Below are 24574 nucleotides of genomic sequence, written 5' to 3'. Positions count from 1 at the left end.
ACATAATGAAGCTGCAACTTTCTTTGCTAAGAAGTATAATCAGGAAAGGAGTTGTGCTAATTCTTCTGGCTCACAGAATTGAGGCTGGCTTGAAGGACTGTAGCATGTCTTCCTGCTATTGCTTCAGACTTGGCAATCTCTTGAGACCGGGAAATGACCAATGGTGGATTTCCAAGTGGATTTCACTTTCTTTATGCCATTCAGCCAACACAAATGAAATAGATCTAAACTAAAGAGTGCAGTTTCTATTTACAGAACTTTCAAAATAACGTAGGCCTTTCAAGTTGAAAAAGGCTTTACGGTGTGAGTAGTTCTTTGCAGGATTTTATTTATCATTCAACAGAAAAGGTTGAAATAATGACTCATAGCATGCAGATGCTTCAGAAATCTCAAATCTTGTTTTGTTAGGAAGCTAGATCAAAGAAGGCATGCAATTTAGTCTCCAGCTTGGTATTCAGTTTTCCTTAATACAAATGTAGCCTATTTTAATGAGAATGGAAATGTTTCAGTACAGGATTTTATTGCTGTACGATTTATTGCTCTGCTCTACTATTGCATCAATTTGGGATGCAGTGCACGTGCAGTATTTTGTCTATCAGTTGTGTTTGGGAGTGCCTAGAGCAAAGAGTTTTGGCAGCGTTCACATATTTTTCAATCAAAAGTAAGGATTTTAAATATCTGAAGATGACCATGGACACTTATTCCTGACCTTCATATTGGTGTTACCTCTCTTTTAGTTCCTATTATTATCATTATCTGTTAGTTTATTCTTCTAAATCTTGCACATTTTAAAGGACCATTCTAGAGTTTTGAAGCATTTTGAGTTGAAAATAAAGAAGAGACTTTCTTAGAGACAAACTGGAATTTTGTTTGGGGGGTGGGGAAGGATGGTTTATAATCCATTTTCTGCATCCATTCCAAATTGTCAAGAGACTTTTTCTTCTCAAAAATCTCATTAATTGCTATTTTTCACTAGTAAGATGCTGACAGTTTATTGTTGCTGCCAGAAAAAGACAGAATCGGCTTGAATTTTTTGAATGATTTTTACATGTACAGTATATCCTACTTGGTTCATATATAAAGAAGGCATCATACTAAGTGGCATTGCTGGGGCTAGACCACAGAAAACCAAAACGTTTGTGTAATCCCATGAATATGGAGCTAGATTAGATTGAGTTTGGAACATGCTGTGGTATGTTGATAAGGAAAGGATGGAATCAGTGCACCCATTCATCTAAAAAAAATAAAATTAAAATGCCCATGCAAGTATTTTCTAAGATGTGCAGGGATCATTTGAACTTTGTGTATTAAATTTGATGGTGAGTGATATCTGATTATTTCAGTGTACAAGCAGACTTCCATGCAAAGTGGGACTTTGTCTTACTGTTCTCACCCTGGAATCATTTCTGGAGAACACTCCAAAGCAGATTTTGGGGAGCTGCAGGAAAGGAGGAGAGGAGGGGAAAGTTCCATTGCATTAGCAGAAATCTGCTATGTTGCAAATAATTTGCCTCTTCAGTTCACGTGACCCATGTTTCTCCAAATGGTTTTAATAACATGAGCAGTAAGCCAACCAATTGCTCAAGATTTTATGTTGCTAGTGATTCACAAAGCTGTGGATGGTAATCTTTCATGTGACCACAGTGATAAATGTGTCATTACTGAAATGTATTAGCTGCCGTCATACATGTTTGAATTTGGTATCTATCTTTGTTTTAATTTTGGCAAAGCTGCACAATTCCACAATACCACAATACTAGAAATATAAGGGAATAAAAATGTGAAATAGCTGTTCAGCAGTTTTCTAACCAAAATCTGACGTATTGAATATTGTTCAAACCGATGCACCTTATTATATCCAGACATTAAAATACCACTAGTGAACAACAAGGGTTGACCTAGCATGAACTGCATTGGGTATTTTGAGATGGCATGTGATAGAGATGAGCCTATTTTGCCATGTAATAGCTGAGAGCTATGCAGTTGCTGCTGCTCTCTCAACTTGGGGGAAGGGAGTACAGTACAATTGTAGCCAAGCAGAAACTTAAAACAGCCATCATAATCTCTGGGTTTGTCACAGGAACTGTTTGAATTGAAAAAATGTGCCCTTTGTGCTCCTCTCATGATGCCAAGAACTATTGGAGCATTGTAGCTTATGATGTCATGGAATCCCGTTATAGAAAAAGTTATTTGCAAGTCACTGGAATCCATATATTTTTTCTAGATATAGATTTGCAATAGAAACCATCTGTTCTGAAATTGACCCATTCTGTAATCCCCTTTCATCTTCATGACTTCAGACACATATGTCTGGGATGTTTTTAACAAGACCAAAAGAGTTCTGAAATCACCAGCAAAATCTTTGTAGTGGACTCTTAACTCCTTATTAAATATTGTCTTTCTTTTTAATTTCAAGTTGTCTGAATAGTTGCTTAGTGGATATGCAGTGGAGCTTCATAACAAAGATGCACAAATGGGACAGTAATCTTGCTTTAGTGGCGATTTTGATAAATGATTTTCTCTTTCTGTTACTTTGTGCCAAGTTATCTTTGGCAAAAAAAAAGCCAAAGGTGTAGAACTACCAATACATTACAGTTACGTTAATGTTCCATCATTGCATCTGATTAATAGTTTATGATGTTATTGGCTTACATATGATTTTGGAATTTTCTCTTTTGATGAAATCTGTCTACTGGAACTGCCTCATGGAATAGACAGTAAATGATAAGGCAAAGCATCAAATTAAATCTTGTTAATATAATTTAAGGATTGTTAATTTTTAAAAACCAACTTGCTTTCTTACAGTGATTTCTATGGCATATAGTAGAAAGGGTGTGGTGATGGAAAAAACTCCTTGTGGCCTAGGCATTTTAGGAAGCTGAGTTCTAGTCTTTCTGACATAAGTAATTCTACTAGGAATAAAAATTCTGTAAGCCAGAATACTTCACTCATGAAATGTATGCAGTACTCATTTACCACTGGCCAGTATAAGTTTGAGACATCTATAACACCATAGCTTACCAGGCACCAGGCAAAAGTGTCCGTTTATAGCCAGGCCTTTGGCTGATTAAACTATCTCTGGCCTTTTAAATGTGTTTGTGGGAGAGGGTTATTGGTTTTCTTGTTGTTCTTGGTATGTATTTTGAGTCTTCATTTTTTAATACCGTAAACCACCTTGTGATCTTCGGAAGAAGGGTGGCATATAAATTAATTAATTAAATAAATAATATCTGCATGATTGCATTTATTTGCACATTTCATGCACCCACAATGAGATTGTCTCAAAACTGTACAAGGCTGAAGACAAGCAAATTTCCCATGTAGCAAGATCTGCTGGGATGAGTGGGGTAAGGATCCAGTGGATCTCTGCCTGAGTCAAGAAGTTCCTGGCAGTGGTGGAGCAAGCCGATTGGGTGCCTGGGGCGGTGCGCATGCCCTGCTCCCAGGGACGGAGCCAGCCTCCCACAGGGCAGGGCGAGCCGGGGCAGGACACTCCGTGGGTCCTCCGAGGAGTCTGCCTGCCTCCTCCCACTCAGCCGCCCTACAGCTGAGGGGGAGGTGGCGGACGGACTGTTTGGGGCAGCATGGAGCCTGCAGGTGCCCAAGCTACCACATGACTCCCAGGAGAGACGCATGGCTCAGGCTCGTTGCCAGGCATTTTGTCACCCCCCCCCTCAGTGGTGACACCCGGGGTGGACCGCCCCCACCACATCCCCCTTCCTCCACTCCTGGTTCCTGGTTCAGTCAGGCTATGCTGTCATATCTCCCCCATTCTGTCTCGGTGTGACTCAGCTGGCTGAGCTAACCCTGGGCATTTTAAACTGCTCTAAGTCCTGAAGAAGGGGCATTATGGAGGGGAGGGCAGAACAGAAGGGAGTTCTGAGAAGTGCTGCAGAGACATTTTTTTGTGGGCTAAAGTAAGCATTAACAGAAGGGAGTGGGACTTAGACTGGACCTATGCCTGCTAGCATATACAGTTTTAGAAGGGAATTGGGCAAATTCATGAAAGACAGGTTTTATCAAGAGAGAGGTATTAAACATGATAGATAAACAAACTCCTCACCACCATATACAAAGACAGTATGGACTGGATTCTAGGGGCTGGGGACGAGAGCATTGGGGGGAGTTATTGCATTCATGGCCGTCTTGTCTCTTGGGAACCTCTAGCTAGTCACTGTGGGAAAGCTAGACTTGATGGAACTTGGGTCTGATCCAACAGATTTCTGTGTTCATAATGTGTTTGAATGCATCTTCTTGACCTGTGTTTCTAACTTAGTCACATTTATATTTTATATATGATCAGGAGATATCTCTCCCCCTTACTTTGTAAGCATTTCAGTTGGCTGCAGCTGAGTTTTATTAAATTCTTTGTCTCACAGACTCCAATGAATCAAGCCTCCACTCGTTCACATTGTATTTTCACCATTCACATCTCAAGCAAAGAGCCAGGTTCTGCAACCATTCGACGCTCCAAACTACATTTAGTGGATCTGGCTGGTTCAGAGCGTGTTGCAAAGACTGGAGTTGGAGGCCAGTTGCTGACAGAAGCCAAATATATCAATCTGTCATTACATTACTTGGAACAGGTATGGTTGACGTCAGTTCTTCATTTTGCTATTAGTTTGTTGTAGTAGTTTGCTTTTAGAATGTTCATGTTCCATTTCACTTGGCATTATGGCTAATCATTTGATTCAGAGAAGGAGTATAATGTCTCCCAGCGTAGTTTATTTGAGGTAATAGCATGGAGAACGTAATTTTCCTTATGCCATTTTACTGCACTGTACCTTTTAATAGAACTTCCTTCTTAAACACAATTTCAATGGCAGCTGTTGAAATGCAGTATGTAGTAATGTTTTGTGTTTCGTGACCAAAGAAAGGCAGGTGTATTTCATGGAAAGCCTAACAAAGCCATCGTGGATTTTATCCCAGCTATTGAATTATACAACCAATATATACACTTTTCTGCCTTAGCATTTCACGTGTTTACTACAGTGGTACCTTGGTTTAAGAACAGCTTAGTTTATGAACAACTTGGATTAAGAACACTGCAAACCTGGAAGTAGGTGTTTTGGTTTGTGAACTTTGCCTTGGAAGCAGAACATGTTGAGTGTGTTCTGTTTGTAAATTGAGTCTCCCACTGCTACGGGAAAGCATGCCTTGGTTTAAAAACACCTTGGTTTAAGAACAGACTTCCAGAACGGATTAAGTTTGTAAACCAAGGTACCACTGTACTAATCCTTCCCCATTATGATACTCTTTACACTTTTTCTTTGGTCTTCAACTCTAGGATCTCTACCTAGAAGCACATGAGTGTTGTATTAATAACCTGTGGATAAATTATTACTACTGTGACTTTATTGCTACTGTATTAAAATAATTTCAAAAACATTATCCATTAGCCCTAGTGTTCTGCTAAAAGAGAAAAGCATCACACCTGCCAGACTACAGTTTTTTGTTTTTTTTACAGATTTCACTATGGAGTATTGTTTCATAGCCCTGTGAATACTAATAGCAATGGAAGGCTTTTGTTGATTTTGGAGTGCTCATAAACACAGTGTTCTCTCCCTGAAAGTTTCTTTAACATATTTGTAAGCCACAGAAACTGAGTATATGTCAGACATTCAAGGAGAAAAGTTGTCAGAACTGAAAGAATTGGACAATGTGCTTTGTTTAACTGTGTGCCTAACACCTTTCCCCACTTCGGCATATGGGAATTTAAAGTAGAACATTTAGATTTACTATAACTATAACTGAGAAATCTTTGCAAAAAGTTTACTTTGCCTTCTGTAGCCAAATTGTTGCTTTTGGACTAACCACATGTTGAATAAACATCCCCAAGCCTAATGATTCTACCAGCATATCTCATTTTTAGACAGCTGCAACATAAGTGTAGTGTCTGGAGTGTGTGATGGACCGAGGTGAAGGCAAAGAAACTGAAGATCAAACCAGATAAAAAATTGATGTTGATGGTTGCAGTTTATAGCGCATTTTAAGTACCTCCTTTGATTGATGAGTTAAGATTTGGCACTTAACAGTGACTTGAAGATAAATGCTATAACCTGCTTAAAACTGAACTTTGAAATCACTAAGTGTAAACTTGAAACAGCATATTTTGTGCTTATTGAATATTAAAAGTGCTCTTAATTTTGATTTACAATACACCTCTTAATTAAATACTGCTTTGCAGTAGAAAACAAGGACTCCCTGCTTTTTCTTGGACAGTTTCTTGGTGGATCATAACTACATTCTGTTTCTGTTATCCAGCCATGAGGTGACAATGTCATTTGCAAATCCAAGTGTTTTCTACAATTCCATGTGCTCAAGCATCTTCAGTAGCATTAGATAAAATGGTCTTAATGCCAGATGTCCACCAGTTTCTATGTAGTCCTCTCTACTAACCTTTGTCAAACATTATACAGTGCATGTTGTGGGGAAAGGATCTGATATGAGCAAGGCAGTAGTGCAAAGTATTTCCCAGTCCTGGAGATTCTACTGTTGGGTAACAGCACCATGTCCTCTCTGTAGAACTACACAGAGGCAACAAAGGGAAAAAAATAAAATCAGAAATCAGTTCATGCACCATTCAGAGGGAACTCATCCCGCTCATTCACTGAGGCAATTGAAACAAAAAATGTTGGCCGAAGCAAGGAAGAAATGGGCAATGCTTCAAAGCTATAGCAGTTCCGTGATCTAGCCAAGGGATAGCCAGTATGATGCCCCCCAGATATTGTTGGACTTCATCTTCAGTTAGCCGCAACAAGTGTGACCAATGGCCAGGAATTATTGGACTAGAAAGCCAGCAACATATGGAAGGCACCACACTGGCAGCTCCTTGTCGATCCTGTGCCATTTCTGTGACTTTACAAAGAGTCACTGCAGGAAAGTTCAAGGTTTTTCTTTGGCTGGTATACTAATGCTATTGTTTAAGTGATCTGTAGGCCTGGGCTGCTCCTTTGGTGTCAAAATGCAGGGTAAAAAAAACTAATAAATTAATAGTGTCACAGATGGTACCACTGTAATAGTGTCTATGCTGATCCACTACCGGAGTGAGTCTTGATGAGCCAAAGTGTCCGACATTTGCTAATGTATGCCACTGTTATAGTCGGTAAAATCCTCAGTTTTAAAGTAAGCGTTTCCAGTATTAGAGTGACTTGTCCAAATATTCAAGAGCAAAACCAGAGTTCTAAGAGTTTCCATTTCTGTTCTTATTGCAGGTAATCATTGCTCTGTCGGAGAAGAATAGGTCTCATATTCCCTACAGGAATTCTATGATGACCTCGGTGCTAAGAGACAGCCTAGGAGGGAACTGTATGACCACAATGATTGCGACACTCTCAATAGACAAAAGGAACATAGATGTATGTCCTCTCAGTTTTTATTATAATTTACTGTCCAAGAGTTAGTATTTTAAATTTATCCATTTAATTTCATTCAGATATGTTTTATAAGCTGACAGATTTAATTCTACCCTAAACCCTAGTTGACGAAGTGATGTGACACTGCCAGAGTAGTTGGTAAACCCTATATTTTGAACCCTATATTAAGCTGGTTCTCATGCAACACTAAGCCATACAATGGCTTAGGGCAGGGGTAGGCAACCTAAGGCCCATGGGCCACAAGCAGCCCGCGGGGGTCATTTATCCGGCCCACAAGCCACCCCCGAACCAAGCTGCCTGCTTGACGAGTCCCCACGCACTGCGCTAAACTGGCGCAGTGTGGCGCGGGGACTCACTTCTGCGGCACCGGAAATCGCGTCTGTGCAGACGCAGATGCTGAAAATCACTTGTATTGGTTTCTTCTGCTGCATTTTGCCAAATCTGTTTGACACTATTTAGTTCCATCTTCAGTTTGGATTTCAGAGACTGGAGAACTTCAAGTGTTTATTTTGCTGCTATTCTGTGAACATTGAATTTGAAGACTGTTGTCTGTTTTAAACAGGCGTCCTCAAACTCAGCTCTCCAGATGTTTTGAGACTACAATTCCCATCATCCCCGATGACTGGTCCTGCTAGCTAGGGATCAAGGGAATTGAAGGCCAAAAACATCTGGAGGGCCGAGTTTGAGGAAGCCTGGTTTTAAAGATTGCTGATTTAGTTTATTAATTATATAGCACACTTACTTGTCCATAATTGCATGTTAAGAAGATTTTTTTTACATTTAGGAATCAATATCGACTTGTAGATTTGCTCAGCGAGTTGCCCTTATTAAGAATGAAGCCATTCTAAATGAAGAAATTGACCCCAGACTGGTAAGGAATTTTGGTTGTTATTTATACCTAGCATTTTTCAGGAATTCAAATTAATTTAAGAAATCAGTGCGGTTTTGAAAGGTTCAGTCTGTCATCCACTTCATGTTTGACAAAATAAAAGCATGAAAAATTATACAAGATGAGAGAGGATTCCCAACAAAGTTCTTAATCATAACTTTAAATTCAGCCAATAAGTGGCACCTGTTTCATTGTTGCAGATAATAGCACGACTAAAGAAGGAAGTTCAGGACCTAAGAAATGAACTGGCCATGGTGACTGGGGAACAAAGGCAAGAAGAACTGACAGAGGAAGAGCTACAACAGTAATATTTTGGTCTTGCTTCTTTTTTTCTCCTCTTACTTTGAAATGTTTTAGTAAGTGGAATAATAAGAATCAGTTCAATTCTTAGCACATTGATTTTAAATGCTAATATATGCCACAGATTTCCATAGACCTAATTTCCAAGTAATATATTTCAAATTAGGGTTATAAACAACAGAAAGTGTCAGATTAGATTGCTTGTCATGGAAAGCAGTTATGGGAATGTGAAGATTGGGGATGTTGTGCTGCTTATGGCGAATCGTTAGGGGGAACCCTAAAGTAAACTCACCTGAGAGCCTCCATGGCACACATCTGGAATTCTGGGTGGTTGCGGGTTTGATATCTAGTTGCCAGGGGAAGGAGAACTAGTGGATGTCCATCATGCACATCTCTTGGACTGGTGGGAAGAGGAGCAAGCAAAGGGGATGAGATAAGGATGATCTTGCAAGGTACACAGCTGTACTCCTTTCTCTGCGAGGAGAAAGGAAAGGGGTGAATAATGGTAACTGTGAATTTCTGCAGTTTAGTTCTTCCATGGGTGGTGGCGTGAGATTCCTGTTGGGGTTTAGGAGTAATTTAGTATTGTAATGCTCAAATCTTAACAGTCGTTCAAGAAATGCTCTTTGTGTTGAGAAGTGCTACAGAGCTAATTTCTTGTGGCCCAAAGTCAGCTTGAATGTATAAATTATGCTATGCCCAGATGTTTAGTATTGTGGTTCTACTTTATATAAGCAGAATGTGCTTGGCTGTGTTTGTGAAACACGTGAATTAGTAAACCTAAAACTGTAGGTCCATGATAGCAGGCTGCAAAGGTTTTCTTAAGCGAACAGCTGGCTTAGTCCTTACAGGGGAATCAGCAGGGCTGCTGTTAGGGGGTGGCAAACCAGTTCCTGGATCTCCTGTCTCTCCCCTCTTTTTAAAACAACTCTGTGCTTAAAGGTTGGCTGAGCACATTGCAAAGCATAGAGTCAATGAGACCTACAACAGATATCCCCCATCTTAATTTGCCCAGATAATCGCTGGTATCATAACCCAGGGCTCTGAGTCCCTATTGTTGAGAGAAGTTGCTGGGGATTCAGAGGACAACTTGGACTGGGAGGAAGATTTGCCCTCTGAACCAGCCTTTGATATCATTGCTTCCTCAGAGGTCTCAGCCCCAAAAGGCCCCTTGATACCAATGTCTCTCCAGCCTGAAGAGGTCATATTGCCTTCTTCAGACTCTGAGGACTCCAGCTCAGAAATCATGGTGGAAGCCCAGCCTCCATCAAACTGCTGGAGTCAGTAGCTTCTACAACAGGCTGGGTCATTTAAGAATAAGGCACTTCACTAATCATGGGTGGGATTAGCTCCTCAGAGGAAGCTGTAGTCCTATTTGAGACTCAGTGTGGGTTTGCTGGTTGTTGGAGCAGTATTCAAGTCTACTTTGTATGACTTCCAGCCTAGGCACTCTTTGGAGCTATCCAGAGTGCTACCCACCTTGCTTGTTATCCTTTAGTTCTTAACCTCTGCTTTGCTTGATCTCACTTATTGGAACCTACTCTCTTCTTTGTCTGACCATGCCTTGATGGCACTTGACTTTTCTTGATCTGACTTTGCTTCCTGGATTCTTAATTGATACTAGCATAAGGTCATATGGTGTCTCTGGACTCTGTGCTTAGCACACATACACCACTAGAACCTTGTCGCTGGCCAGAACCACTGCCTAAGCTAGAACAGCTGGATAGGGTGGCAAAGGGGTGGTGGTGAAAGAGGTGGGGGGAGAGGAGGAGTGTCATGTTGTACAGGACTTGCTTCAGTTGCAATCCATACATATGATGCAGTTCTTGCCAACTGACTGGGGGTGGAGGACTCAATCCACTTACAGTGCACTGGGTCCAGAAAATCCTGTTAGCATGCCATACACGCAAGAGCCATTCTTTGTTTTCTCCCCTCTGAAAAGCAGTCTAAATTTGCATCTATATATAAAAATAGGAGTATAAAAGTTTCAGGCAAATTTGTTTCATGCGCTTGTGACATAGGCAAGACATCTGGATCATTCAGTAGGTGTTCCAGCACTTCAGATACCAGCCACCACACAAGTGGATTCAAAGAGACCATGTTATACATTACCCATTTGGGACTGAGGGAAACATGGTTGGCCTTGATATACTTATATCAGATTCCAGATCCCTCTGAAGAAATATCAGGATAAAACACATTGTCTGTGTGTGATCCCACAACCTTCTCCTAACTGCTGAATTATGGTCAAGGAATTCAGAGCATTATATCTGCACAGGGCCGATGAACACTACACTGTCTTTTATTAAAAACTCCAGGAAACAAGATTTCATAATGTTTCTGGACAATCTCTTCCATTGACCAGCAGTTAGGAAAAATTTCTTAATGCTTCATTCCTTTTCGTCATCCTTTTAGGTATTTGTAGCTCTGTATTTGTACCCTTAGGGCATTATCATGTAGGAGTCATAAAGGAACTGTTGTTTCAGTTGAGTTTGTGATGTGAATATAAAGTCTACATTGGCAAGAATGCTTATTTGCATTACGAATGCCTCTTTCATTCCTCCTAGGAACATGGGAAGCTACCTTGAACCATGGGTTCAAATGATTCACTTTTTTGGCATTGACTGGCAGTGGTTCTCCTCTGATGTACAAACAACAGATGTTATCATAAACTGTGTGAGAGAGGTTCAAAGGCAATCTAAATCTGATGTATGAGAAAGCCCCTTATCTTTCTCAATTGTTCATAGTTTCTATGCCAGTTTTATATTCTTGGTCTCCTCTGACTTATTCTAACTTACTGTTATCCTGTTTATTATGTGGTGATCTAAGCTGGACATGGTATGTTAGCAGGTGTAACCTGTGGTAAATAGAGCAGCAGAATTATTTCCTTGGTGCTGCATACACTGGTGTTATTCATGCAAACATCATTTGCCTAAATTGCAACTGTATCACATTTTTGTCTCAGACTGAGGAGCTAAATTAAATTTAGATTTAAATATACTCAGAACATGATCCAGGAGAACAGGAACTTGTTAGAGGCTGACATGTACAAACAGTCTACTGGTCAAGGAGCCAAGTTGAGTCTGTTGCTGGGAATTTAGTTCTGAATAAGGAAGCACAAGCTGATCTGGAAAACCCGCAAGAATGAGGCAGGAGTTGAGGTCAGGTAGTCTCTTTGGAAGACAGCCAGTAAAAATAGGAACAAATCAAGCAGATAGGAGAAGCTGAATCAGAAGCACTTACCTGGAACCCACAGAAAAGCCACAGAGCTATCGTTTTGCTTTGTTCAATTACTTACTTATAATTGGTGACAGCAAAATGACATACAACAGATTTTCATCTTTTTAATGTTGAATTGATTCAGATGACTATATAATTTTACAAGAAAAGGAAATGTTTATTGCATAATGTAGAACTGATACATTGTATACAGGGTAATAGCAATTTGCATGGTTCCCATTTATTAAGGATACATAGGGATCGCATCACATCTTACAGAGAAACAAATCCATGAATGTGCACTCAGTCAGTTTTCCACATTAGCCAGTGTACTTGCATGTGCAAACATTGCTGGATTCACGCTTCAGGTGTGCACACTAAACATCAGAGGCATATATTTAAAACAATAATGGGTCTAGCAATAATTGCCTCCAGGGGAACAATTTGTTTTGAATAGTAAGTGGCTCAGAGAGTCAGACTGAAGAGGTCTGTGTTCATTTCCTTGTCAACAGTGAAAGTTGCTAGGTGGCCTTACATGAAGCCAGCCACTACTGCAGAGCCTAACCCTCAGCACAAGACCAGATAGAATAGAATAAGCTCAGTGTATATCATCCTGAGAAAGAATGAGATACAAAGGACAGGGTTCATCTAATGAGACCTATCAGCAAAAGCCCTGTGCAAGGACTCCCACTTCTGCAGTGGGACTCCCCCCCTCCTCCTATGCTCCCCCTGCAAATGATTAGGGAGTTGGAAGAACGCACAGAACAATACGCAGGAGGAGGAGAGTGGGGTTCATTCTGCCTAGCAGGCTGAATGCTTAGTCTGGTTATAGAGGAAAGTCTTTGCTTGGCACCTAAAGCTATATAATGAGGGCACCAGTGAGCCTTATTGGGTAGACAGTTGGAGCAACAGCACATCATGCTTCTTTCAGCACATTTTAACCCCCTCTTCTGATATAGTGTGTCCAAGCAACCAGCGACTTGTCCGGCGCAGCATCTCCAGCTGCTCTTGTTTAAGCCCTTCCTTGTCCGTGGAGGAGGCGATGGTAGAGACTGTAACTGGGACTGTCTTTTCCACCTTTGTGCCTTCCTGCAACTCTTCCCGTGCCTCCTCTTCTCCTGCCCAGCCTCTTCCTCTTCTCCCTGCATCATGGGTGGTACAGATCCCCACAAATCAATGACCCCTTCCCCAGATTATCCTCCCATACCCCCACCTCCTCTGCCCACCCTTCAGACCCTGCCTATCCCTGATAATGTCCATTCAACTAAATCCAGCTGTTTATTTTTTTCTTTCATGACATTTGCAATGAAATGAAAACCAAATGTTCAGATTGTTTTTAGTGAATTGATTCACGCACAAAACATAAATAAGCAGTCTTGTAAATAAAGTTGCAACTTCTTTGGAAAAATCTAACCTTCAGTTTCTGCTTTGATTATTATATTATGTGCACCGTGCTGAATTAAGTGGCATAGACTGCTAAGTGTATTCAGTTTTGCAGCTAAGTCTTGTGCATATTTCCTAGTAAATAAGTTCCACTTTTCAATGGGATTTACTTTAAAGTAAGTTTAAAGAAAATATAGATACTTACAACCTTGGGTATATAGTTTGTGTACTTCAAAAATACTGCTGTTTATTTTGAAAATCTATTGTATTGAGTTTAAACAACAACTTTCAGATTTTGAATTACTGCCATTGGATGCTGTTGTCAGGCTTTCTTAATATGAAACTGATCTATAAATGTTCATTTAAACTGGTGTTTCTTGTTTAGTAATAGTTGCCAGCATCTGCGCACATTTGGGAAAAAAAGTAGATTAAATAGCAACATGCATCCTCTCTAAAGGAGATAGTACTGTATACTTAGAGGCTTCTGTATTATAGGGTTTTTAACGCTGGATTTAAATGGAATCTTTCTCCTTTTTATATTTTATGAGGATCATGCCAGAAGTAAAGGGAGAGGCCTTTTTTTGTTTGGACAATGTTGGTATAAGTTCTTCCGCCAGATGAGCTCACTAGCAACTTAACTTTGCCCAGAAAGTCAGGATTTCAAATCAAAACTGCTGTGTTCCATAGCACCCACGCTTCCAGAATCCATGCCAGTTGGAACACTTTAAGGCACAGATTACAAGTGCTGGCTTAGCACTTTAGTTTATTAATATCTTTACCTTACTACTTTTATATTGTCAAACAGAATAGAAATAGTCCTACAAATTCATACACCAATGCATCTGCTTCAAGCATTGGACTGTAAACCTAGTAGGTAATATGGCATCTGAAAATATGATTAGGAGGGTACATAACAGACTGATTTAAACATTATCTTTCTTTTATGTATCAAATTTACATCTTACCCTTTTTTCCTGCAAGGAGCTCAAGACAGCATGTAGGATTTTCCCCCTTCTAGATTTTACCCTGAGAGAGATGGCACTGAGAGAGAATGACTGGCAGCAAGTCACCCAGTGAGATTTATGCCTGAATGGGAATTTGAACCTGGATCTGGTCCAGCACTCTAACCACTATGCTAGATAATTGCAGAGAGTTAGACTAGATGACCCTCAGGGTACCTTCCAGCTCTATAGTTCTATGATTCACTGCTTACCAGTTCATTTCCACCCCAATTCATGGGTTGCTTTTTGACCAATAAGGTCCTAAATAGTCTCCAGTTAGGATATTTCAAGGACTCTCACAACCTGTTTATACCTATATGAATTCTTTGATCGTTATCCTGTGGTTTAAGTATCTCCACCCATCCCAGTGCTGCAGTAGGGATGCAAATTATATGCCCTTCTCTACATTTCCCACACCTTGCTTTTTCTATGGAATTGACATCTTTTGGGTACTCATTTTCTAGAGGTCATCCGGATTCCTGCTTTCCAGGGGTTTGGACTAGATGATCCTCATGATCCCTTCCAACTCTACACTTCTATAATTCTATGCAGTTCTTTCTAAACTGTCGATCCCAAGCTTTTCTGCCCCCCTCCCATACCTTTAAATGGAACACTTCCTCTTTGCAGGTTCAGCCAGTTTTATTGCTTCATGTTGATAGCAGCTGGGATGTGACTGAATAGTTTTCCCTTGAAAGGCCCTTCTGGAAAACACCCTGTGTCATGTGTGGGTTTTTTTCTGTAATAGGGAGTAAGTGTTTACTTACTGCTTTCCTCTTGTTTTGTTCCTTTTATTTTTAAGATAGCATGATTTATAATACTGTTTGCTACTCTAGATCATAATAATTAAAAGATGAATGAATTATTCTTCCACTCGCCACATAGGGAAAATAGCTGACATGCGGCAATTCCAAGAGTGTCTATTTAAGGAGAAATTATTCACTAATTCCACAGCTGGAATCAGTAGGAAGCAATAAAACAACTGAACTTGCATACAGTAACATTTATTTGAAGTGCCAGAGATCTTTGCTGAATGGAACTTTCACTGAAAATAGAAATTCTAAAAGGATAGGAAGGGGAAAGGGAGTGTTACTTAATATATCACTATATTTTAATGGAACCTTAGTTTTAATTCCACCTCCAACTAATTGCAGGAAAAGAATACTTCAACACTCATGGTCTCATCAGTTATGGCGACACAAGAAAGATCTGCTTGGCTTCTGCCACATTACAAAGGTCTATCTCTTTTGTAGAACATTCAGCAGAGGGCTTGCAGAATAATGACCAATTAAAACACAGATAGTTTAATCTGGTTCTGTTCTTTGGTAGTTGCTCATTGTATAGGTATATTCTGACCTGCTATGTGTAATGAAATAGTGGAACCATTTTTCATTCATATATATCTATATATATAACCCCAACTTTTGAACCTGGCTTGATTGTGTGCTTCCATAGAAGGTTTTATTTGAATGGAAATTGTATCGTTTGTACACTATATGAAATTGTTTTTCTTGGACATGTTAAGGAAAAGATGAACAGCATCTGTTGGTTGTTGACTGAAAATAGGATGTTCAGCCTCATCACTAAGATTGACACCTGTATACCTTCCAGTCTTTAACAGTTTATTATTGCACTAAATGTTACAATACATTTTGTTTGTTCGTTCATTCAGTCATTCATTTAAATAATGTATATACTGCTTAACACCATGGTTTCTAAGCAGGGTGCAAAAGAAATGCAGCATACATAATAAAATTAGTTATAATTAACTGTAAGATTATGGGACGCGGGTGGCACTGTGGTCTGAACCACAGAGCCTAGGGCTTGCCGATCAGAAGGTTGGCGTTCAAATCCCTGCGATGGGGTGAACTCCCATTGCTCGGTCCCAGCTCCTGCCCACCTAGCAGTTCTAAAGCATGCCAAAAAGAGCAAGTAGATAAATAGGTACCGCTCCGGCGGGAAGGTAAATGGCATTTCCGTGCGCTGCTGTGGTTCACCAGAAGCAGCTTAGTCACATAGCTGTCAACCTTCCCTTTTTTGGCGGGAAATCCCCTTATTCCAGCGCCGTTTCCCACTGCTTCCCGCTGCTATCCCAGATTGTTAGATATCCCGTAGACTGTCCCCAAGACAGGTGAGGTTGCTGATCCCTTATTTTCGAGGCTTCTGATCCCTTATTTTCAAATCTGAAAGTTGAAAGCTATGCTTAGTCATGCTGGCCACATGACCTGGAAGCTGTCTATGGACAAATGCTGGCTCCCTTGGCCTATAGAGCGAGATGAGTGTGCAACCCCAGAGTCGTCCACGTCTGGACCTAACTGTCAGGGGTACCTTTACCTTTTAACTGTAAGATTAGAAGCACTCACTTCAAATGCCTTCTGAAATTAGAAAAAAATATATTTACTAAGGCACCAGTATCTGATCTCAGCCAACATGTAATTCCACAGAATTGGGTGCTCACTGGTGGAGGATGCAAGCCATGCATCTGAACTGTGGGAGACGACAAACAACGGATTCCCACTATCAAGTGGTACTTAAAATATCCTGGATTCAAGCTGCTTAGGGCGTTGTTAATACAAGAACCTTAAACTTGGCTTAGTAGTATAAGGGTAGCAAATGCAAGCTTTTAAGCATCAGAGTTATGTGCCAGCAGCTATCTGTACCAACAGTCTTGCTGTAGAATATTTGAATGTTGACTTCCATTTGCCATGCTGGCTGGGGCTAATGGGAGTAATAATAACAATCATTTCCCCCCACTTCAGTACACAGTGGTTTATATGCAGGCATTTGCTTAGAAGTAATTTAAACATGTATTAAGAAAAAGGATATGCAGCTTTTGTTACTTGAAAATTTGGGACTCAGCGAGGGAGGAAATCAGGACCTGGGGCATTATACAATTATCTCATGTGGCTAAAAAGCATCCATTGGCCTCTGTTTTTTAAAAATGTTTATACCACATAATGATTAGCATCTGTACAACTTTTAAAGGCCAGAGACTCAGTGATGCAATTGAAGTGGTGACCTAGAAATATAACTTGCTTAAATTAATACAGCATCTTTTTCATAAATATGGTCCATCAATAGAGTTTTGTATTTTGGACACATCTGTCAGTCCCCTCTTATAACAATATTCCCCATTAGTCCTTCTTGCTGCATTGATTGTCGTTTTCCTTGTAGAATGCTAAGGTGTTAATCAAATCAGTGCTGCTGTGAAGGCTCACTGTGTTCATTCTGCATACATTTCACTTCTCAACTGTAGAAGTCGCTTATACAGGTTAAACCACAGAGCCTAGGGCTTGTCGATCAGAAGGTCAGCGGTTCGAATCCCCACGACGGGGTTAGCTCCCTTTGCTCAGTCCCTGCTCCTGCCGACCTAGCAGTTCGAAAGCACATCAAAGTGCAAGTAGATAAATAGGTACCGCTCTGACAGGAAGGTAAACGGCCGTGCGCTACTCTGGTTTGCCAGAAGTGGCTTAGTCATGCTGGCCACATGACCCGGAAGATGTATGCTGGCTCCCTTGGCCAATAAAGCGAGATGAGCGCCGCAACCCCAGAGTCGCCCGCGACTGGACCTAATGGTCAGGGGTCCCTTTACCCTTTATTCTCCAATGATAAGCCAGTTGTGCTCTCACTAAATTATTCCTGTTGTGAAGGATCATTGCATACATATACTTGAATTATCACATACAGTACTTTTACACTCCCTTGCCATTTAACTCCAGTTTTAGGTATTTTTGTTTGAAGACCATGGCTGATCCTAGGCGATTCATTGTTCTTTAAGTGATCTTCACTTCTGCACGTGATATAATATTCCAGGGTCTGTTGTAAAAGACAAAAGCAGCTATAAATGAACCATAGTTTACAAATAAGGTCAAAGAGAGGGCTTCCAAAATTCCTCTGTGCACTGGTCTCATCTCTTGTGTCTCATAGCCATGTGATCCTACATATTATTGGGAATTTTAAACATAACCTTCCTGCACTTTTAGAAAGCAATTACTAATTTAATGTTGGATGTCACTTAAGTTGATAGTTTTAAAAAATTGTTATTTGTTTTCAATGCACTATAAAAATAAGGAATGTTATAAAGGATTGTTGAATATAGTTCTAGCACACAATTCTAAATTTAAAAAATTAAACATTCAGTATTGCTTTGCTTTCTAACACCTCATTATCTCAAGCTTTAATGTTGTAAAATTAGAATTTTATCCATGTTGGGTCATTAGATTGTTAATGTCTGCAAATTTAGCACTTCATTTTCTACCACTCAGAGTCCAATGTCCTGCTGCTTGATTTTTCACTAATAAAAGCTATTTGACTGCTTTAGTTCAGAAGTATTTATCCCAGAAGTATAGTATATGAAGTGCTACAGGTTAGAGGGAAAATTTCTACATATTTTTAAATATCTCTTGACGGGGGTATCCATTGCAAATGCATAAGAGGGTTAAAATGGAATTCAGAATACTAGACTACCTAGTCATGCTTTGCTGTTCATGTATGCTATTCTTAATCCTAATAATATTCTGGAGTTGACATTATTTGTAAGCAATTGCTAATTTATGGCTGTTAGTGTTTTTTTAATCACTGTCCAATGGTGTACTTTAGTGTGTACAACTGAGGAAATGATTCTGTTTCAACGTTAAATTACTATTCTTAATGTCTTCTAAATCATGTGCAAAAGCCAAATTTTGGTCCTTGCCTGGCATGGTCTTTCCCACACTAGGGAAAGTTTAATTTCCTGTCATGTTGGTAAACATTTCCATCAGTTCTGAACACATAAGCTTTGGACTCAGCTATACAGCTGCAAATAAGTCATTTTAAGTGTATTGTAAAGTGCAGTATACAAATGTGAAACTAGATGGTGATAGTGAGCTATGGGAAATTCAATATATTTTTCAAAACATTTTTTTTAAAAAACATTTTAACAGTGTTTTTTAATATGCGTGTTGATTCCACCTTAAAAGTCAATGACATTCTTAAAAAAAAAAACAGCAGCAACAACAACAGCAAAGTAAGGCATGTTGGTGCATAAAAAAGCTGCAAAATTCACATTTGATTGGATACTTCTACTGTGCCCTTCATATACCAGGACTCCTATTCTCTTTGATGGGATGAAAGAGCCCTGCATAGGGAAGGACATGTGGTACTGTGGATATCAGTGTCTCAGTATGGAAGGGAAAGATTTGCTCTCGGATTCTGTTTGTGCATGATAAGTTGAAACAGAATGGAAGTGAAGATTCACGTTCACATTTGCATCCATCTGCAAATGATTCTGTGTGGTGAGAGAGACAACAGTCACATTGCTTTCAATGAAACACACATTCAAATACAGATCCCCATTCCTGCTCTGGTGCAATTAAGTCATGTACAAATACCATTCCTGAGAGTCACTAGAGCTGGCTGGGTGGAGGGCTTCCTTTTCTCTGGGGCCTCTCTGGGCACAATTGGGTTGCCAGAGTGCAACAATGATTCTTTTTTTCTTTTAAGTGTTAAAGCATTAATTTCAATATTGCTAACTATATATAGTTGCTAAATGCAATCACTTCATTTTTCAAGAAATAATTATTCTGAAAATAAGGGGCTCAGTAGTGGCATACAGGATTGTTTCCCCTAAATATAGTGACTGTGGTAACTTGCTAATCCTTGGTTTCCAGAAGCAAGTCAAAATTTGAAACGATAATGTTATGAAAATATTTCCCCCACTATTCTTCCAGAGGGTTGTAGTTCAGTTTTTGGTGATTGGGTGATACTCATCCATCTTTTACTTGATGTCAACCCTTTGAAATTAATGAAAGTGACTACGTTAGGTCCATGAATTTTAATAGGTCTGCTCCCCCCAAAAATTAGTGGACTAGTTGAGATGACATTTAAAACAAAACAAAAAACTTACTGTAGCCAAAACCTTTTTAAAAAAATTCAAAAACATTATTTTAAACATTATTTTAAAACAATATATCTGTTTGTGATACTGTATATTGGAAAACACCAGTTGTGGTATATTGGAAACAAGCTTGCTCTCAGTCTGGTATGCCTATTTGCTTTTATCTTCTGAAGATTAAGTATATTTTCTGAAAGGTCGTATTTCCTCCTGAATTTAGGGTAGACGAACAGATTAAAAGTTTTTTGGAAGATATGGATCCTGAGAGCACATTGGAGCTAGGAGCTGATATGCGGAAGATCAAACACTCTTTCAACCATTTAAAGGTATGCTTCATTGGCTGCCATTTTCAGGGGTGAGGAAGCCTTCGACACAATAATAACACTCCATGTGTTTTCATTTACTAGACATTCCAGGGAGAGAGGGAGGAGAGAGGAAGGAAATAAAAGCCCCAAATCAGAACTCCATAAAACGATACAACTGAAGCACTAAATACATTGTTCATTTCTCACAGGAGAAAATAAATTGCTTTTGGTATGCATGTTGTAATCGAGAGAATCTGAGTTGTCTGGTTTGAATGTAATGTTCCTAGATTAATTAGTAAGCTTGGAATGAGAACTATGCTCATGCACTCCTTTTTCTCAAGCATCAGTTTTGGCCATGCATTCTTCAAACCAGAGTTTCCAAGGTGGGAGTACTGTGGCTTAATGTCTGTTTGCTAATGAGGATCTGAAACCATGGTTTAAAATGTGGTTTTTTTAAAAACTATTATTCAAGTGTCAAAGCCAGTGGCTACCACTATAAGGGCTTCTGATGAATCAACTTGCACTTAGGGCAGAGATAAGAAGCAGAAACTGAATTTCAACATAAACAGTAGTTCATCTTCATTTACTGCAAAAAAGTGGATAATTATTGTTTTAATACTTTTATACACTGTGTGAAGCCCACCTATGTATCTTACATAAACAGACAAGCAAGCCATATTTTATTCAGCTAGGAACTATATATCCATATTTACCTATATTTACCTATGGGTTAGCCAGACTTTCATTACTGAAGTATTCCAGAAATAAGAGTAAATAGTTATGCTTTATTATCTAAATTAACATTGCACATTTGCTTAATTAACATTCCCTAAGAACTGCTGAGTATCCCTTTATTGCTAATTTTTACAAAATGTAAATACACCAGTGTGTCTGCTCATATTGTTTTCAGTATAGACAGAGTGAAGATAAAGGGAGAAGGGTAGGTTTGTTAAGGAAGTACCAAGGATGGAATAAAAAAGGGTTTACTGAAAGAAGCTGTGGTGGTCCAGGAAATGGAGACAGACCCCCCCCCATTGTATTTGACTTAGCACGAAAGCTAAGGGGAGACAGCATCACACTAATATGATCATCCCATCAGCGCAAGCATTTCTGCTTACTAGACAGAACGGTCTTCTTGTCCTCACCACTAAATTCTGGGGGTTCTTTCAACCCTCCTGAGCAGAGTTGGAAAGGTAGATGGGTATTGCGTAGATCGAGGAGCAAGCTTCTACTAGCGCCACAACTTAGTTGAATATGGCCTAAAGATTCTGTTAGTGCAAAGATTTCTCCTTGCACACAGTGGCGTAGCGTGGGTTGTCAGCACCCGGGGCAAGGCAAGTAATTTGCGCCCCCTAACCCGTGGATTTTAGCACTCGAGTGCGAGCGCCCCCCCCCAGATGTTGCGCCTGGCCCCCCTGCACCCCCACGCTACGCCACTGGGGCTGGGGGCGAGCGAAGGAGCCAAGGACCCCCCCCAAAGGCTCAGCAGGAATTTATTAAATTTATTATTTGCGGAGCCCCCACGGGCCGAGGCAGCCGAAGCCCCCTCCCCTCGGGTGCCTCCCCGCCCCCTCCTCTCCTTGGGCTGTAGGTGGAGCTCCAGATCCGGGCTTGGCGAGCGCCTCTCCTCCTCCCGGCCGGGTCCAGGGGCTTCCAGCCGTACTCCGTCCTTGCCCCCCCCCCCGTGGCTGAGATTTGTGCTGAGAGCTGGAGCCAGCGGCGCCCCCTTCTGCCGGGAGACCCTCGCCCACCCGCTGGCTTCCTCTCGGAGGGTTTTGGGGAGCGCAGGGTGCGGCGAGGCCCCTCGGAGCTCTCCTCCCTCCCAGTCGGCAGAAGCAGCCGCCACCTGTGGCTGGGCCGAGGGGATGGCGGCGGCGACGGGGTGCGGAAGCTGCCCGTGCCTAGCCAGGCGTCGGTGGCGGCGTCAGCGCTGCTGCAGCGGCTGCTCCTCCTGCGAGCAGTGAGTGGAGCGCAGCCGCAGTGGGGGCGGGGGGGGCCCGCACTAGGGCGCAAGGCTGGCGGTGGCGGCGGGGAGCCCGGCGGAGGAAGGAACTTGTCCCTTCCCTCTGGACTCGCGCCCCCCCGATGTTGCGTCCGGTGCGGCCGGCACCCCTGGCACCCCCCACGCTATGCCACTGCTTGCACAACACAATATGTTCTCTTTCTCTTTTGGTGCACCCTTAAATCTGTTTTGTGGTTCCTCCAATCCTCCAGAGCAGATTTGTGGGCTGCATGTGAGGGAGGGGGAAATCCAGTTGCACTAGCAGTATTTCTTGTGTGCACCGAACTATTTTGTTGAATACTGCCCTTTGATAGATTGGAATTGATGAGAGAGGTAGTTTGAGAAGAGATAAGGGAGTGTAGATAATATAGTTAAAGAAAGTCATCTAGGGCTTTAGTCTTCCACTTGTAGATCTGGATACACTACTGACCATGAGGAGAAGTTGTGTTAGAAACACTACCATGTGATAAAAAAAAATAAGAATTGGATCCCAAAAGGCAAGTTCTAGTCCTGAAAAATATGTGAGATTGCTGATTTAGGACAAGACATTAAGATATATGTAGAGAAATGGGGTCAGTGGCAAAAGAAATTGTGTATAAATGCAAAGCAGGAAATAAACTGAGATGAGGAAAGAGAGGTTTAAATGTAAGAATGAAAATTGGCTTTTTTTTAGAGGAAAGCAACAGAGAGAGCAGAAGGCTGGAGGAGAAGGGTGACATCAGATAAAAGTCAAGAAAGTAACAGTTGCATTCAAAATTGATTGAAATAAAACGAGAAGACAGGCAAGAGGGCCATTGCAGTTGTCAGCAGCAGTAGCATTTGTCTTTTACCTAGGCTAAATAAGTTGGTTTGCTTCTGATGGAGGTAGGTCAACAGAATGTCAAAACTAAAGAACTGACAATTGCTTTTGTTCCATTTAATAGAGATTGGTTAATAATGCAAAGTTACCTAACAACCATCTGCTTGCATCAGACACTAATAATTCAATTGGATATGAAGAGTTGAAGAAGTTGAAGGATCTTCTGCAGCAACGAGACAATGAAATCAGTATCCTTGTCAACGAAAATGAGCTAGTCACCAGTCTTCAAGTAAAATGGCCACTAATTTTACATGTCAATTCAAAAATGCAGTGTGACTAAAATGTGTGTGTGTGTGTTCTGTCTAAGCTGAGGTATTGACCTGGCTTTCCATAGTGAACTACTCATACCTAAGCATCCTAGCTAGGGAAAAGGCTGATACAGGCTCCCACCATCACCACCATTCCACCTGCCACAGAGATGAGGTATCTCTGCTCTGTCTCGGGAACAGAGATAAATCCCAGTCCCTGTAAGAGGTGAGCATTCTCCTTGACTATGTTTGGCTATCTCAGGGACAGTCCACCCATCCACCTTATATTATTGCTGTTATCCATGTTCATTTTTCTTGCAGGCACCCTGATTGCGGAGGATTTCTATAGCCCTTTGTCATCTTCTAGGGACCATCTCAGACCATCCTATACATGTGCTTGAGAACAACATAACAGCGTTCTGTATATTCTAGCTACTGTAATAACCAGCTCCAGATATGATGAGTTAACTAAGTTATTTCCCACCTAAATATGCATGGACCTTATTTTCCATGAATCAATAATTTGCCTTCCAGTTAAAGTTGTATGATTGCATAACTACACAACAATCTCAGAGGGCAATGTCCCCTCCTGTTTCCTACCCCACTGATCCATTTTACACCTTCAGAGGCAAATACGAATGATTTCTGACCCCAGAAAAGGTCATCTGACTACAACCCACATCATCACTAGACAGCTTAGCCAATGGTCAGGAATGATGAGAATTGTAGTTCAACATCATCTGGGGGCCCAAGGTTGAAGAACCCTTCCTTAGGCCTAGAGAAAGAGACAAATAGGGCCACATGTACATCCATGCCCAATGAAACTATTTAAAGGCGGTGAGCCCTCATTGCACCTGTATAACAGGGGCAGAGGAAGGGGGGTGCGGTGGGTGCAGGCTGCCCTGGGTGTCACCACTGAGGGGGGGTGACAAAATGCTGGGCGGCACACTCTGCGGGGCCTGCAGCGTGCCCAAGCCACGCATCACTCCTGGGAGAGTGGCTTGGGCGCACGCAGGCTCCGCGCTGCGCTAACGCTCCACCCGCTGCCTCCCCCCCCAGCTGTAGGGCGGCTGAGTGGGAGGAGGCAGGCAGACTCTCTAGGCCCTGCGGTGCGCCCCACCCC

The 24574-nt window shown here is 41.1% G+C and overlaps 1 protein-coding gene across 8 annotated transcripts in view; it reads left to right on the top strand.

The window, feature by feature from the left end:
• Positions 1 to 24574, top strand: part of KIF6 (kinesin family member 6) — a 147660-nt gene that overhangs the window by 26670 nt on the left and 96416 nt on the right. For all 8 annotated transcript variants that reach the window (XR_014524578.1, XR_014524579.1, XR_014524580.1 and 5 more), the window contains exons 7-12: positions 4380 to 4586; positions 7215 to 7358; positions 8161 to 8247; positions 8466 to 8569; positions 20258 to 20363; positions 23268 to 23391. Coding sequence is in view for 1 of the 8 variants with exons in the window: in XM_083497189.1 (XP_083353315.1) it covers positions 4380 to 4586; positions 7215 to 7358; positions 8161 to 8247; positions 8466 to 8569; positions 20258 to 20363; positions 23268 to 23391 (772 nt within the window). In the remaining 7 variants the exon portion in view is untranslated. The remainder of the gene's footprint in view (positions 1 to 4379; positions 4587 to 7214; positions 7359 to 8160; positions 8248 to 8465; positions 8570 to 20257; positions 20364 to 23267; positions 23392 to 24574) is intronic.

The sequence above is a fragment of the Podarcis liolepis genome (assembly GCF_965112155.1).
Source record: "Podarcis liolepis genome assembly, chromosome: 3".
Classification (NCBI taxonomy): domain Eukaryota; kingdom Metazoa; phylum Chordata; class Lepidosauria; order Squamata; family Lacertidae; genus Podarcis; species Podarcis liolepis.
The sequence above is the reverse complement of the archived record's forward strand: the minus strand, read 5'-3'. Positions and strand labels throughout refer to the sequence as shown.